The following is a 15,548-nucleotide window of genomic DNA, read 5'->3' on the forward strand; positions in this document are numbered from 1 at the left end:
CGTTTTTTGTCTTAGAACATTGGAATTTTGGATTAATCGAACCAATAGATTTCAGATACTTGGCGACCATGAAAATGTGAACGTCAATCAAAACGTATGGATAAAAATTATATAAGCAAGAGTATCTCTCTCTCTCTCTCTAATGGTTTTAACTAATGAAATAAACTTTTATTATCTTTGTAAAATAAGTTAAAATATACTGATAGCCTAAGTAATCGTAACATTGTCGGTGCGACCAGTATCAATCAACACCAAGAAGGCATAACAAAATGAATTCGTACTTCTAACTTAGTTGTGTATTTTGATCTCTGAATGGGAAAATCAACTAATTAGTACATAGTATAACATCTATAATCCTGTATTTTGACGCGATTTCACTTGAGGTGTTTTTTGATTCTTTCTATTCAAACAAAAGTCGACTTGATTTCTCACATGGTCATATTATCTCAGATAGTCACTTTTTTTCTTGATTTCAATTTTCTCAACAAAGAGAGTGACTTTCTGAGATAATAATTAGTAGTTGAGTGATCATCTGAGAGATCAACTCGACTTTTGTTTGAACAGAAAGAATCAAAAATAAATTCAATCATGTTAACTGAAGATGGTGAAATGAATCTCCTACTCTTCTCACTTTGGTGTAGTTTTGGTACTGTTTTTCAGCTCCCATTCTTTTCTCTATGCCCTCTGTTCAAACTCCGAGACAATCTGTTTGGCAACAAAAGTGCGATATAATATCTCAAATGGTCACTCAACTAAGGGCTTTTCTCTCAGAAAGTTACTCAACTTGGAAGGTTAGCATGAAATTTACCTCAGCGAATTTGTTTGTTGAATAATCCACCCTGTTTCAACTATCTCAACCAGAAGCTGAAGATTTCAATAGCAGTAATCTGTACATAGGAGCTTCACGGTCTATAACATGTTGTTCCCAATCTGATCGAATGCCAAAGGGATTTTCCTTCAACCAACCATCTCGGAAACTCTCAGAAAGTTACTCAACTTGGAAGGTTAGTATGAAATTTACCTCAGCGAATTTGTTTGTTGAATAATCCCCCCTGTTTCAACTATCTCAACCAGAAGGTGAAGATTTCAATAGCAGTAATCTGTACATAGGAGCTTCACGGTCTATAACATGTTGTTCCCAATCTGATCGAATGCCAAAGGGATTTTCCTTCAACCAACCATCTCGGAAACTCTCAGAAAGTTACTCAACTTGGAAGGTTAGTATGAAATTTACCTCAGCGAATTTGTTTGTTGAATAATCCACCCTGTTTCAACTATCTCAACCAGAAGGTGAAGATTTCAATAGCAGTAATCTGTACATAGGAGCTTCACGGTCTATAACATGTTGTTCCCAATCTGATCGAATGCCAAAGGGATTTTCCTTCAACCAACCATCTCGGAAACTCGTGCTATCTTCCAAATGAGGCACTACTGTGAGCTTTCCTTTGCCATATTTCATAAATTCTTCTTTCATTCTCGCTACAACTTCTTTTACATCAGATTGGAGAAATACCTGTGTTTACGATAACAGATTTGTATTAGTACTCCTCTTTTCTCTCATGAAATGATTTTTGTCCGTCTCACACAAAACATATCAGCCCGAGCCACTTTCAGGTATCTGATAAAGAATATGAATGTTTGCACTTTACACCTTAATCATTAAAGGACAAAACAAGAAAAAAGGTGAATTCATGGAGTCTTTGTTGGTTGATTGCACTCCCCTACAGTTAAAATGAAACTCGAAATGTATGAATTTAGACACGCTCTCTTGATATTCTAACAAAATTGTCACCTTCATGAGTTAACTTTTGGGATTGAGTTAGACCTAAGGTCCAATTACTTAACGAGGTACCAAAGCCAAACTCATCGTTGTGTTTTCAAATGACTCTTTAGACATTTATAGCTTGTGTGGCCAAATTTCTAAAATCAGTTTATTTTGGAAGTGTGTTTTTCAAAAGTACTTTTGTTGAATAGCAGTTTCTGTTAGCACAATCAATTTTAAAAGCATTTTTGAGCAGCAATTAGTATTTGACCAAGCTTTTAAGAAGTACTTCCGAGTGTATTTGCGCTTTTGAGAAAACTACTTTTTTTAAAGCTTCTGAAACAGTTTTTGCTACTTTCAGAAGCACTTATTTTCTTCCAATAAGTTCGGCCAAACACCTCACTTTTCTAAAATTAAGCACTTTTGGTCTCCCAAAAGCTTGGCAAACAGGCTATTAGTCTTGAGCATGCAGGAGTCGAAAGTGTTCGAGTGTCCCACATTGATTGAGGGAATACATTGTCTATTATATGATCTTGATTAATCCTCACCTTGTGAGCTAATTTTTGGGATCGGATTTAAACCCAAGGTCCACTTTCTTAACAATATCTGTCATTTATGTTACTACTTGAATCATGTCCTGATCGATGACATAATCCTGATCGATGAGACTCGTAGCGGAGTTAACGCTAAGCTGGAGGATTGGAGACATACCTTGGAGTCTAAAGGGTTTAGGCTGAGTAGGACCAAGACAGAGTACTTAGAGTGCAAGTTCAGTGAGACACCTCAGGAGGTTGGCGCGGAAGTTAGGCTTGGTGCCCAAGCCATCCAAAAGAAAAGTAGTTTCAAGTACCTTGGGTCTATCATACAAGGCAGCGGGGAGATTGACGATAATGTCACACATAGTATTGGGGCATGGTGGATGAAATGGAGGCTCGCTTCCGGAGTGCTATGTGACAAGAAGGTGCCACTACAACTTAAAGGCAAGTTCTACAAAGTGGTGGTTAGACCGGCTATGTTATATGGGGCGGAGTGTTGGCCAGTTAAGATCTCTCACGTTCAAAAGATGAAAGTTGCCGAGATGAGAATGTTGAGATGGAAGTGTGGCCATACCAGGAGCGACAGGATTAGGAATGAGGCTATTCGGGACAAGGTAGGAGTGGCCTCGGTGGAAAATAAGATGCGGGAAATGCGACTGAGATAATTTGGGCATGTGAAGAGGAGGGACACAGATGCTCCAGTGCGGAGGTGTGAGAGGTTGGCCATGGATGGTTTCAAAAGAAGTAGGGGTAGGCCAAAGAAATATTGGGGAGAGGTGATTAGACAGGACATGACGCAGTTACAACTTACCGAGGACATGACCTTAGATAGGAGGATGTGGAGGACCCACATTAGGGTAGAAGGCTAGTACATACTCTCGTTATTCTTCCTTATTAGTAGGCGCATTAGCGAACTATAATTTCTTGTGCGTTGATTTATGCTATTATCTATTACTTTCTATACTTTGATTACTCTATTTTATCTGTGTCACTTACGTTATTTGCTTTTCCATATCGCTTTGAACTTCTTAGCCTTATCTGACCTCTTTTTATGCTTTTATTGAGCCGAGGGTCTTTCGAAAACAGTCATCCTACCTTGATAGGAGTAAAGTCTGCGTACACTTTACCCTCCCCAGACCCCACATTGTGGGATTTCACTGGGTTGTTGTTGTTGTTGTTGAATCATGTCAAAGTTTTGTTGCTTCTTCAATCACACATAGAATAACAATTCAACACGAGACACAAATGCATATCAAGACACATAGCATCAGAGAGATGCATTTATCATACCTTCCCATCAGAAGCCAGCAAGTCTGCTATCGCTTCAACTAATGATCTCTGCACCATCCTCCATCGGTGTTCTGTTTTATTGAAATCTGGATTTGGACACTGCAGTTGCGAGGAAAGTTGAAATTTTGGCACATTCTACATATCTTTAATGTAAGATCACAAGATTCAAAAACCTTTTTTACTTTCTTAAATTCCATGCCGAGTCAAAACCAGACAAATAAATTGAAATGGAGGGAGTATTTACTAAACAAATCAGCCAGTAGTAGTTCTGATCATATTGATTCAATCCATCAATAATTGTAAGAATCAACTAGCAACTCTTATAATTTGAACTTTGTTGAATGTTACATCATACTGAGGTCATATTAAATATCGAGTGAAGGGTCAAAAACACACCTAAAATATCTCCTTTTTTCGAGTTTTCATACCTAAACTATCAGGGCTGTGAGTTTCCTACGTGAACTATTTATCAAACACGCCTCAACTGTCCATTGTTCCCATTTCCCATCTGAACAATGGTTATATAATTATATTTCACGTAGGAAAAGGGAACAAATAGTTGAGTTGTGTTTTGATAAATAGTTGGTGATAGTTTAGGTAGGAAACTTGCATACCTGATAGTTCAGGTGTGAAAAACTCAAAAATCCGGAATATTTTAGGTGTGTTTTTGACCATTAACTAAATATATATATATGCCAAACTTGATTGTTCCTTGTTATTAACATATAAGCAATTACATGGACAGCCTTGACCATGGCATTTCGATATGTATCTTAGATTCTATTCAAAAGAAGCAACAAAATGCTACCTACCTGAATTGACACAAGCATCAGATCACCGGGGTAACTGGAAACAATGTACCGGAATGTTGATGTGGCATTTGTTGCTATGAAGTATCTAAGAACATAACACAAAATCAGAACACATAAAATACAGGACTATCTGCTGCTATAATACAAGTGCAATGGTTAGTGCGCACGATTTTAAGGCAGCGACTTTGACAATCTTCAACAGCAATTAGAATTTAAAAGAAATAAGGCATATTGGTTGCTAACTTAGATTATAAACACAATAGCTAGCTGAAGGGATTGGAGAATGCTACATCCTTTAGAAACACAACAATTTCAAAAAATGTTAATGCAACACCTCATGATACCCGTCTCTTGTTTAACATCCTTATTAAATCATGATAAGATGGTTTACTGAAAATATTCAAAGTTATTTGTGGTCTTTATAGTTCACATGTTTATCGCCAATTCATTGAGGTGGTATGAAGCATGAAGAAGAGGCAGGCAGTCAGTGATAAAAGTGAAAATCCCGGGGACTGGGGAGAAAAATGTAAGAATCCTGCAAATTAACATCTTGAAAGGAAGACTACAGAAATCAGCCAAAAACAGAATTGTATGCCAAACTGTTTTATGTTGTCAGAGGAGCTATATATATTTGGAACACATTGACAACTTAAAACAGTATGCCATACACTTAAACAGTTGTCTTTACTGGGAACAATTTGGAACACAAATTTCAGCTCCTCCGGAAGATTCTAATCAAGTGCATATCTTATAAAGAAATTACGTAGGGAAAACACATACTCATTTGTCATGCCAGATTGAGAAACATGATCAAGACAACGGCTCACCAACTGGAAAAATGCAAAGACAAAATTGTTAAACTTAGAACAGGAAGCAGCAGAGAAACATTCTGCATAAGACTAAACCTTTTCATTTATCTCCATTCCAAGAAAGTTCCAATCCTTCCTCATCTTTGCCATTCTGGACAGAAATAAGCCGTTGCCTGTAATTTTATGCTTTCAACTGTGAGAACTAAAAACTAATTGTGTCCTTAAATGCTACACAACAGCGTGGGTTTCGATATGTTAGCTAAAGCTAATGAAATGGAAAATAAAACTAAAAGTTTATTTATTTACATAAGGTGGTTGAAGTACACTTGTTCTTGTTGTTGAAAGTCTAGCACAAACATCGTGTGTATTAAACTATAAGGCTCATTTGCAGATTATAAATAGAGAAACTACGGGGTTTAAGCTTCCTTCATGAGTATGGGGGAACCAGTGGATTCATTGCTCACAAATAGGAAACTACAATAGTATTTGAAAGACTAAATTAGAGTCCCTCCAGACAAATTTCCTCGGGAAAATTTTCATGTTCCATTGTAAATATGGAGTTGTTATTGGCGTAATCAAATGACTATGCACATTCAAACCCAAATAGTCTGATAGATTTATAGAAAGATTGAATCAGGGAAAGAGAGATTTACCACTTCCTACGTCAACAACAAGAGGTAGGGTCGTATTGGCATATATAGCATCCCAATTCAACTCAAATGGGTATGACTGCACAAACACCAAACACTCAATTAGTTCTGAAGCTAATACACATCTATTGGTAAGCATACTTTATATATTAGTTGGCACGTTCAAAGTCAAGTTCAATGGTTAGAACCACTTTAATTGAATATGAAAGTACTTAGAGCACAGGAAAAGGAAAAAAAACATGAAACGTATGTCATGCAGTTATCCAGAAAAGGAGCCGGGGTGAGGGGAAGTAGGTTAGTAGTTCCTTCATGAGGAATTAAGACTCCGACACCTTGCATTGCTACTCTACTCAAGTAAATATTTCCCAACATATATAGTTCCGCCACCCCAGCTAGTATGCTTCACTTCACAAAGGAATCGTCATATTTTTTTTAGTACATAACATGTGGCCAATGTTGCAAACATTGGTCAAGATGTGAATGGGAGGGGCTATTGATAACAACAACATACCTAATGTAATCCCACAAGTGGTGTTTGGAGAGGCTAGCGTGTACGCAGACCTTATCCCTACCTCGTAGAGATAGAGAGACTATTTTCGATAGACCCTCGACTTAGAAAGCATAACAAAGCTGTTCGAAAAATGGATGGGAGGGGCAATTAATGAGCTTATTTATTGTGGTATCAGTTCCTATTGAATGAAATACTTGTCCTTATTCATGTGTCTACCTCCTTTTCTCTATTAATACGATGTCTGTTTCTATCTAGAGAACTTGAGGAAGCTGGATCCAAGACAAGTGGGTTGGTTGTTAACGATGTGTATCAGGATTTTAAAAATTTCTTTAACACAGCATGTTGAGTTAGAAAAGGCTTACTCTATCTAGTGCCAAGAGCCCATGAAGCTTTCTCCCTTTCAGAAACTCCCAGACAATGGAAGCGTTTTCAATCATATCAGCTGTTACATGGCTTGATTTCCCAACAAATGTCTCACATGCCTGTTTGCCGACCATGATAAGATCACAGTTCATTTTACTAAGATTATAAAGCATCACAGCTAATTTGGATGCTCCAACAGATTCTTGTTGTGATGAGCTGAACTTTAAAGCTCCAATCCACAAAATTTTCTGAAAAACAATGAAAGTATACTTCTCTGAGCATATATTGTTTCCACAGAATAGATTGTACCAAAAAAAAATCATCATCTTAAGTTATATCATAAGATCACAGAAATTTCCACACCAATTTCATAGATGCAAATCATAGGTTAAACCTACCATTGCAATCATGACGAGATATCCTATGAACTCATGGAACTAGTCAAAGAAGACCAAAGGATGACCTCAAAATTGAGCAAGCACTTTTAAATCTAACCTTCAGCAGAAGGAACTTCAGTGATTACCTTGCATCTTGAAAGCACGGACATCATTCCCTCCAATGTGTTAGGTCCAACATCTACAGGTTTCCATCCTAAGGAAAAACAATTGAAATCCTTAAATATCTTAGAAACTATCATCCCTATGGTAAATACTAGAGAGATATTCTCAAACTTTCAGAAACAAAAGTAGCTTGAGCTCACACAAATGGAGTTTCCTAAATAAGGACCAAAATTGCCAGAGAGGAATAAGAATTTATCATTCACCAATGTACGGTACTCCCTCCGTTTCAATTTTTTCGTCTTACTTTCCTTGTTCGTCCATTTAAAAAAGAATTGTCTCTTTCCTATTATGGCAACTCTTTAATTCTAACTTACCACCTGACATGTTTAAGATCACTAGATTAAAGGGCATTTTGGTACATTCTACATATATTTAATTTATGACCATAAGATTCAAAACTCTTCTTTACTTTCTTAAACTCCGTGTCAAGTCAAAACCAGACAAACTAATTGAAACAGAGGAAGTATATATTTTCAATTTTTTAATTGTTCAGCAATTTCTTGTCCATTTAGTCCTTAATCTAGCAAATGAAACAATGCAGACCTTGGGCCTAGGCTGAAGATTTAAGAGATTTAACTTTACCATCCATGATATGATTAGCAGGAAAAATCTTCATCTGCGACGGATAGTAATTATTGAGGCACCAAAAGTCTTTTGGTACTATGATTTTTACTCCTCTTGCCTTTGCAGCCTCAACTAGCACATGGGCTGCCTCTAGTGATTCTTGTTCCACCAAATCCATAGGAACAGGTAATCCAAAAGCATGCATTATTTGAAATGCAGCATCTCCAACAAACACTAAGCCGTCACATCTAGATGCCAAAAATTGCAAGGCTGCTGCTTTCCCAGCGAGATTAGCTCCACCGACCTGCATTGCATCTCAAATTATCACTTGCGATACGTGAACCAAAAAAGTCCGTTTCTCATTTTATCAAGAATCTGACAAATACTTGAAAAAGATTATCGGATGCATACTATTGCAAAATAGGGCCTTTTATTCATCTCGATTATCTTCTTCAGTTGAGACATTCCCTCGTCAAAGTGAAATCCCGCAATGGACGCATAGCAGAATCCGGTAATACCAACATTTGACGCAAGAATCTTATGTGATTGAAAAAATGCATCATTAACAAAGATATCCACACCAGATGATAGGCGTCGTGCAAACTCCGAACAATTGGCTTGCTCCTGCTTAAACTGAGAAAGGTTCTCAAGAAGAAGGATGTCAGATTTATGTCTGTCTTCCATCAGGGACTGCTCAAAACCAGAACCAAGCTCCACTGGTATGACTTTTAGTTCAAGTTCTGACGATAGAAATTCTGCAGAAAACATTGTCCAGATCAATTGAACTCCATTTAAAACATGTTTTATTGGAACAGAAAAAAAATTAAAAATAAAAACTAGAAGAAGAAGTGTATCAAAGCAGGCCCTTCATCATTGCCTAGAATATTGTGTTTACATAGGTTTTTCATACTCCGACAGTGTTGTCAAAGGGGCGCTCAAGCCCTGAAGAGGGGCTCAAAACGTGTTGAGCACTTTGCCTCGCTTAATGTGCGCTTCAGTGTCATCATCAAGGTTCTAAGGCATACTTTTCCTTGCCAATGAGCCTCTTCTAAAGAGGCGACACTAAACAACTGATATTTCACTTTATCATTTTTTTTTCAAATTCTTTGTTCATATATTTGTTATTCATGCTTATAATTATTAGTCTTGTACTAAACATATATATTTGTATTTTTTCTTCCTCTGCGCCTTTAATCATTAAAGCCGCATGCTTATAGCCCCATCAGACCTTAGAGTTCTTTTGCGGTTTTTGCTTTTGATAACACTGTACTCTGGGAAGCTAAGCCTAAGTTCACAGATGAGTAGAAGCAACACGAACAATAAGTGAAAAGTAAGTAAATTTGTATACCTGCAACATACTCCAATTTGAGAAGCTGCGAGTCAGCTCTCAGACTCCAGCTACTTATCAGAATCAATTTTGCCCCAGCTTTGTATAGATACTTGATGGTTGAAACCACACGAGCTGCTGGAGACTGCTGTTTCTTCTGCTCCCTTAGAAGGATGGTCAAATCCAATCTGACCATGACAACTTTTCCAAATAACTCCTCCTCCGGAAAGTTTCTAAGGGTTTGCACATGAGGTAAGATATCGGAATCTCTCCCATCACAAGATTCAGCCTAAAAGTGGATTCTTGTCTGAGTAAGAAGAACAGACAGCACACTGAATGGCACATGAAAAAACAATAAATATTGTCACGTATGACACAAACTATAGAAGACTGAATTTTCAGTCCAATGTTCAGTAACATGTTTTCCTTTCTAGGATGTGAAATTAATTGAACAGAAACAAGAATTGACAGGCCAGTTTAAACACGTTGAAATCCAGCAAACAAATAGTTTACGCACATACGAAACTAAAAATATGCATGAAAAACTAACTACTGAATCTTCATGCTCATTCAAAAGTGTATCACGTAAAAGTTTTCGAAAGGAGCACTTTAATATATAAAAACTTTCCTAATTCGTTGCTGAACTAACACTACTCAAACTAGGAGGGCAAGTTTTAATCATTGCATAAAATTACAGCACATGATATACAAAAACGAATTTTTTAATCACAGAGAAATTAGCTGTTTTCTAGCTTTGAAAGCTGGTATGTAATAGGCCAACCTCTCTATCCTTCTCCACTTGAATAGCCGACTTGCTCAACAGCTAAGTTTCAAACTCGTGACGTGTGTGCAGTACCTTAGCCATTGAACCAAAACCTTGCAGCTTCTGAATAGAAGTGACTTAATAATACCACCGAAAATCAACAACTATCCTGGTACTCACAGTAAAACCAAATTATCCGGAGACTTCAACTCTTTTAACATACGTAATAAAATAGATGTAAGCATCTAAAATGCAACCTAAGGTCAGGGGTTCTCATTGATAAGATGCAAGATCTTTTGAGACGTCGGAGTAATAATTTCAACCAGCAACAGTTGTTATATACATTACTCCACAATGATTGATCACGAGATACTGAGGCACTTACTAATAATTAATACGCAATTCTGTGATTTCCAATAGGTTTGGTTCTAATCTAAGATTCTTTAACAATAGCAAATACATATTGCATCAGTAAATACAGCTATCTGCCTATACCTACCTCATTCATGAAAGTCAATACTTTTATTGGTTTATATCAAGAGGAGAAATGTAATTTAATTCAATTGAATATGATGCACAGAAGTGCAGTTAACACATATAGACATAGAATAACCAAAGCTTGAAGCATTAAAATAGGGATAAAAGATAAAACGACACGCTAATTCAGATTTATAGTTAGCAAGAAAGTATGTGCATTATATGTCTGTTTATTGGATATGGCACATTCTTTGACTCTTGGGGATTCAGAGCACAATAGTTATAAGCACGAACAGAGCTAAGCGACACAAGTTTTGCCGGAAAATGACACTACATATACATGGTCAAAATTATTTTTTATGTATATCTAGTAAATGTTAAATCCACTTAGCTTCTTCATGTGTTTACTTTTTTATATTTTGAATTCCTTTACTGAAAATACTGACTCCGCCGTTAGTAAAACATCATTTGGTAAGTAATGCAGCAGTTAGGGGTATGAACCTAATAATTTACATACACGAAAGTAAGTCGAGTATTTTTCTTAAAATGTAAGAAAAGTAAAATTACTGAAATTAACTCCTCTCGAATTGAATGCAAATCAGCATAATCGGCTAGCTCCAAATTTAAAGCTGGAAAAGAAAATCATATTAAAAACACAATTAATAACAGCAAGATAACAATTTTTTTGAACTTTTTTTTGCTCTATAACTTGGGACATCAAGTTTTGGTACTAACCTTGCTGTAAAAATTGAATCTTTTTACATTCTTGAACTGCAGAACATTTCCCATACGACAAACGCAGTCTAATTTTTCGCAAATCTTGAAATTTTTTACAACCATTGTGGAAATTTGATATTCTAGGTAAAGAGTATCCTAAGAAGAAATCCAGAACCTGACTCATCCTTTTGTTGCTCACTATGAATCAACTTTGAACTACAGACTGCAAGAAAAATATCAAATTCTCCATAGGAACAATAAATAAAAATTACGAAGAATTTTAGTAGCTTAATTGGTTCACTGAACTTTCCCTTCCCCATTTCCCCTTCCCTACCCCATTTTTTTTTAAATAAATAAAAATTACTCATGAAAAACACAGTACCTAATATAGTAATTATATCAATGAAACTAAAAAATGATGCAAAAATTAGCAAATTACTTACCTAAAATGGCTGACAAAAGTGACAGTTGAATGAAGATAAAATGTCTAGACACAATATCTAGTTTTTCTAATATATTTTTAAGAAAGTAAATTGCATTGATCCCCCTCACTAGTATGAGACTATACATATAAATCCCTTCAAGAATTAAGAGCTACAGAATCCTCCCTCAAAATAAGTTCTCGTATAAGGAATAAGAATATTTTCTTTTAGAATGGTTGCACCATATAACACTTGAATTATCACTTTTTTGCTAGTTAAAATTTCATTACCGTAAAGCATGAATCACAAAAGGATAAATTCAAATATAATTTATTTCAATGTTTCTGAATATGATAAAATAAAACTTTTGCAGACGTATGAGAGATTAACTATGGATGAATTTAGAAGCAGAGATAAAAGTAAACCAAAAAAGTATTAGGGAGAAGTAATTAAACAAGACAAGACAAGACATAGTTACAGCTTACCGAGGACATGTATGAATGACACATGAATGTAAAGAAATTAGTTGGTAGGAGTGCGTCCATTCCAATAGATAGGAGTGTGTTGTCTTATTGCTCCTTACTAGTAGGCGTAGAACTACTTTCGTAGTTTCTCGTTCCTCAATCTCTATTGCTATATATGATTTTCTGTAGTTCAATTATAATATTATTTTATTATAGTAGTTTTGTTATTATGTGTTGTTTATGTTACTATCTATTGTCTCTTATATTTTCATAACGTTTTTTTTCTAGATTATTTTTATATTGAGCCGAGGGTCTAATAAATAAATAGTGAAAATACAGGGTCTACTTCTGCAATAAAGTCTCAATATTAGGTCGGGTATAAGTACCCGACCCGAATAGAAATACGGATCTACTCTGCTAAAACTTCAAAGAACGACCAGCTAAGCAGATTTAGCTCACTTTTACTGATCTTCGCCGTCAAAAATCGTCTTCACCGGCCGCCGATCTATTCTCCGACCAAGATGGGTGCCGGTTTCCTCGTTGGCGTCATCGGTGTTCTAATTCTATCTCATGCTACCTATTCCACTATCCAATGTAATTCCCTTAGGTTTTTTCCCCTTTTTTTGCTGCATCAATTTGAAGACTAATTTTTTTTTGTTCAATTTCAGATAGGGGTTTGCTTAAGATTACTGAGGAGGAGTTTTCTGGACCACCCATCGATGTAAATTTTCATTTTTCACCTTTTTCGTTGAATCTACCGAGTTACTACAGTTGATAAAAAGTTGATCTTTTATATGTATGTGATATGGTAATGATTGATCGTAAATTGTTGTTGTTCAATCGTGTTAGTTGTTGTTGGTGCTATATTTGCTTTACATACTGGAGTTTTTGATATGTTTGCTCAAGCCGAAGGTTTATCCGCAACTGTCTCTCTACCTTCACAGTGTAGTGCTATGGTTGTGTATACATTAGGTTTGACTGACCCCACTTGTGGGATTATACTGCCTATGTTGTTGTTGTGATGTGGTAATGATTGATCTAAATGTTGGGTAATGTGCAGGTTGTAATCGAATTGATAGTTAGTTTAGTGTTATGCTTGTGGGCTGCAATGGCTGCCCCTGGAAATTTCAAGTCAATCCATCCTCAATCTGAGGAAAACAGGTACTTAATTCACTCTTTTAAATTGGGATTCTTGTATTTTTATTGTTTTTCTTTGTTTTGCAATAATAGAAATTTTTGGAGTTCTAGGGACTTGTAGGAATATAGATCATTGGTGCAAATCCACAGTTATGGGAACATCTATTCTCACTGTCTCACGGTGGTCAATGTTCACTTGCTCATATCCTCCATGCGTTATATTTTTATATATTTTTTTCTTCTTAAGCACTCACAAAGGGCTTCTTCTGGCACTATATCATTTTCTTTCTCTAAGTTAATGAATAACTAGGGCTTACCTCGTGGATGAAGTGCCCCTCAGCTAGTTAGGGGTAAGGCTAGGGCAATGAATATCATGTGGAAATCCTCTTTCCTCTTCCAATTTATTTTCATCGATTTTGTTATTTGTTTTAGCAAAAATATAACCTCTATAAAATATAACCTAAATGTCTACTTTATCATTCTTTTCTCGAAGTTCAGACAACGTTGAATATCACTTTCATTTTTATGTATCAGAACTAAGATGTTCTATCTCTACTTGTTTCGCGTCTTTCTTTTTTATGTTGCACTACTTCAAACAAAATTTCGTAGCTTGGTGAGTTATACTATTCCGACTTCTTTAAGGCACTTTCAAACCTCCTTAAGGATAACTTTACTTCAATGGACACAATGCTTAGAGTGAGTTAATGTTTCTTTTGGTCATGGATGTGAATCTTTAAAGTTATCCTTGATTTCTCCATCTTTCTTTGATCTCACTACCAGAAAAATCTAACTACCTCATGTTGCAACTTTTTTAGTATCGTCTTTACCCCTCATCCTTCTTAGTTGTGCTAGCTTATACATTTCTTTCTCTCTTTTTAGTGTTTATGGCTTTTAGTACAAGCCGTCTAAAGACTTATCACAGGCTTTGCTAGTCTCCTTCTTATCTTATTTTCACTCTCTTATTTTCTTCAAAGGATTTTCCTCCTTCCATTGTTGATAATTTTCTTTTTATTAAATAGCCTTGCCCTGTACCATTCCTGCATCAGAGTTACTGTGGTTAATGTCTTAGACTTTTAGATATAGCTAGATGTTACATTCCAATGTAACTTCTCATTTTTCCACTGGATAACTGTGTTAGCTTCTAACTCTGATGCTCCCTTCTTTAAGCACTTGTCTCTAAATGTGCTTTGGTTTGACTGTTTAGTATCCACCACAGAATCCTTGTGCTTGCAGCTCTTCTTTTTGAGTCATAGTTTTCCAATGTGTTTTTTCCGTTCCTACTTATATCTACCCCGGAATACCACAAACTATGACTTCTGTTGTTTATCCCTCGACCTTTTTTCCCTGCCCACTTAGCTTAGTTCAGCTAGCCCTAGACAGATCACATCTCATTAGAAAGACATGCATTTTCTTTTTCATTTAGGATCTTTCTTATTTACCTGGTCTCTTTCTGGATACATATTAGTAAAAGTTTCTATGTGCTTTTCGTGATTTCACTTGATTTGAGTTACATCACCGTCCTATCACATTCTAGGTAACAGATTAGATTGTGGGTATCTTTTTAGGGCATTTACTCAAGTAGAAAAGGCAAAGTTCAGTTGATAGGTCCCTGGCAAGCAAGTACACCTGGTTTCTGTTGTATATTTTGTTGCTAAAGCTCATTTAAAGAAAACACTGTGTGAAAGCACATTCGTTGTTCTGGTGTTTTAACTTCAAGTATGGTGAGAATTGGTAGCAGAAGTCAGTTCATTTGGTCTTATTGTATATGCGATGTCCTTTTTTGAATATCTTATGTTTCTCTACAATGCAGGGTGGTCGCTTTGCCTGCCAATCTGGATTTTATGATCTTCAATCACCGTGGAAAAATATTTCCTCTGGAAACCGAGTTGAAGTTGAAGTGATGGTCTGGACTAATTTAGCATTCATGAACTCAGCTTCTATCCTTCAGACCAGCTCCATCTTTCGCAACTGTTCTTGGAGAGGATTGTTTTAGACAGTTTTCCTATTACACTAATTCGATTACTTGAGCAGCACTAGCCGACCTGTGGAATGTTAATTGTTAAAAAGCAGACGGAAAAAAAGATAGTTTCTGCACATTTATATTTTTGCATGCTAAGACTCTAATTTTCAGAACATATCTCATAGTATCTATTATCATTTATTATCTATCTGTGGAAACATGAACTTGGTCTTTGAAAAAGAATTTTTTGCAGTACAACTCTGAAATTTCTGTTTAGACATCTCTAATGAAGGATATGTATGACCCTACTTGTGGGATCTGGGGAGAGTGGTGTGTATGCAGGATATGTAGGGCATCTATTTTTCATAATTTCAATTTTGTGCCTTATTTTGGTTGAATGAACCAAATAGTATGTTTCTCCCTG

General features: G+C 36.1%; 2 protein-coding genes across 7 annotated transcripts; one reads left to right on the forward strand and one right to left on the reverse strand.

Moving 5' to 3' along the window:
- Positions 1-77: 77 nt before the first annotated feature.
- Positions 78-11,625, reverse strand: LOC129882023 (phosphoglycerate kinase, cytosolic-like). Of its 6 annotated transcripts, none has more exons than XM_055956136.1 (15): positions 11,585-11,625; positions 11,160-11,364; positions 10,992-11,053; positions 9,206-9,473; positions 8,269-8,612; positions 7,876-8,161; positions 7,257-7,324; positions 6,733-6,981; positions 5,863-5,938; positions 5,306-5,382; positions 5,181-5,230; positions 4,401-4,485; positions 3,589-3,687; positions 809-1,513; positions 78-705 (listed from the first exon to the last, which is right to left on the reverse strand). In XM_055956136.1, exons 2-14 carry the CDS (start codon positions 11,323-11,325, stop codon positions 1,280-1,282), a joined length of 2,064 nt encoding a protein of 687 aa, XP_055812111.1. In that variant the 5' UTR covers positions 11,326-11,364; positions 11,585-11,625; the 3' UTR covers positions 78-705; positions 809-1,279. The 6 variants fall into 6 exon arrangements, with proteins under 6 accessions (XP_055812111.1, XP_055812112.1, XP_055812116.1 ...); XM_055956137.1 differs by lacking the exon at positions 11,585-11,625 and having other exon boundaries at positions 809-1,143; positions 1,235-1,513; positions 11,160-11,426; XM_055956141.1 differs by lacking the exon at positions 11,585-11,625 and adding an exon at positions 9,966-10,067 and having other exon boundaries at positions 11,160-11,176.
- Positions 11,626-12,442: 817 nt separating this feature from the next.
- On the forward strand, positions 12,443-15,332 carry LOC129882024 (membrane magnesium transporter). The gene is made up of 4 exons (XM_055956142.1): positions 12,443-12,621; positions 12,696-12,748; positions 13,088-13,188; positions 14,975-15,332. The coding sequence occupies exons 1-4, from the start codon at positions 12,549-12,551 to the stop codon at positions 15,063-15,065; spliced, it is 318 nt and encodes a 105-aa protein (XP_055812117.1). The 5' UTR covers positions 12,443-12,548; the 3' UTR covers positions 15,066-15,332.
- The last annotated feature ends 216 nt before the right edge of the window (positions 15,333-15,548 follow it).

This window comes from Solanum dulcamara, chromosome 3 (genome assembly GCF_947179165.1).
Source record: "Solanum dulcamara chromosome 3, daSolDulc1.2, whole genome shotgun sequence".
NCBI classification, from domain to species: Eukaryota; Viridiplantae; Streptophyta; class Magnoliopsida; order Solanales; family Solanaceae; genus Solanum; species Solanum dulcamara.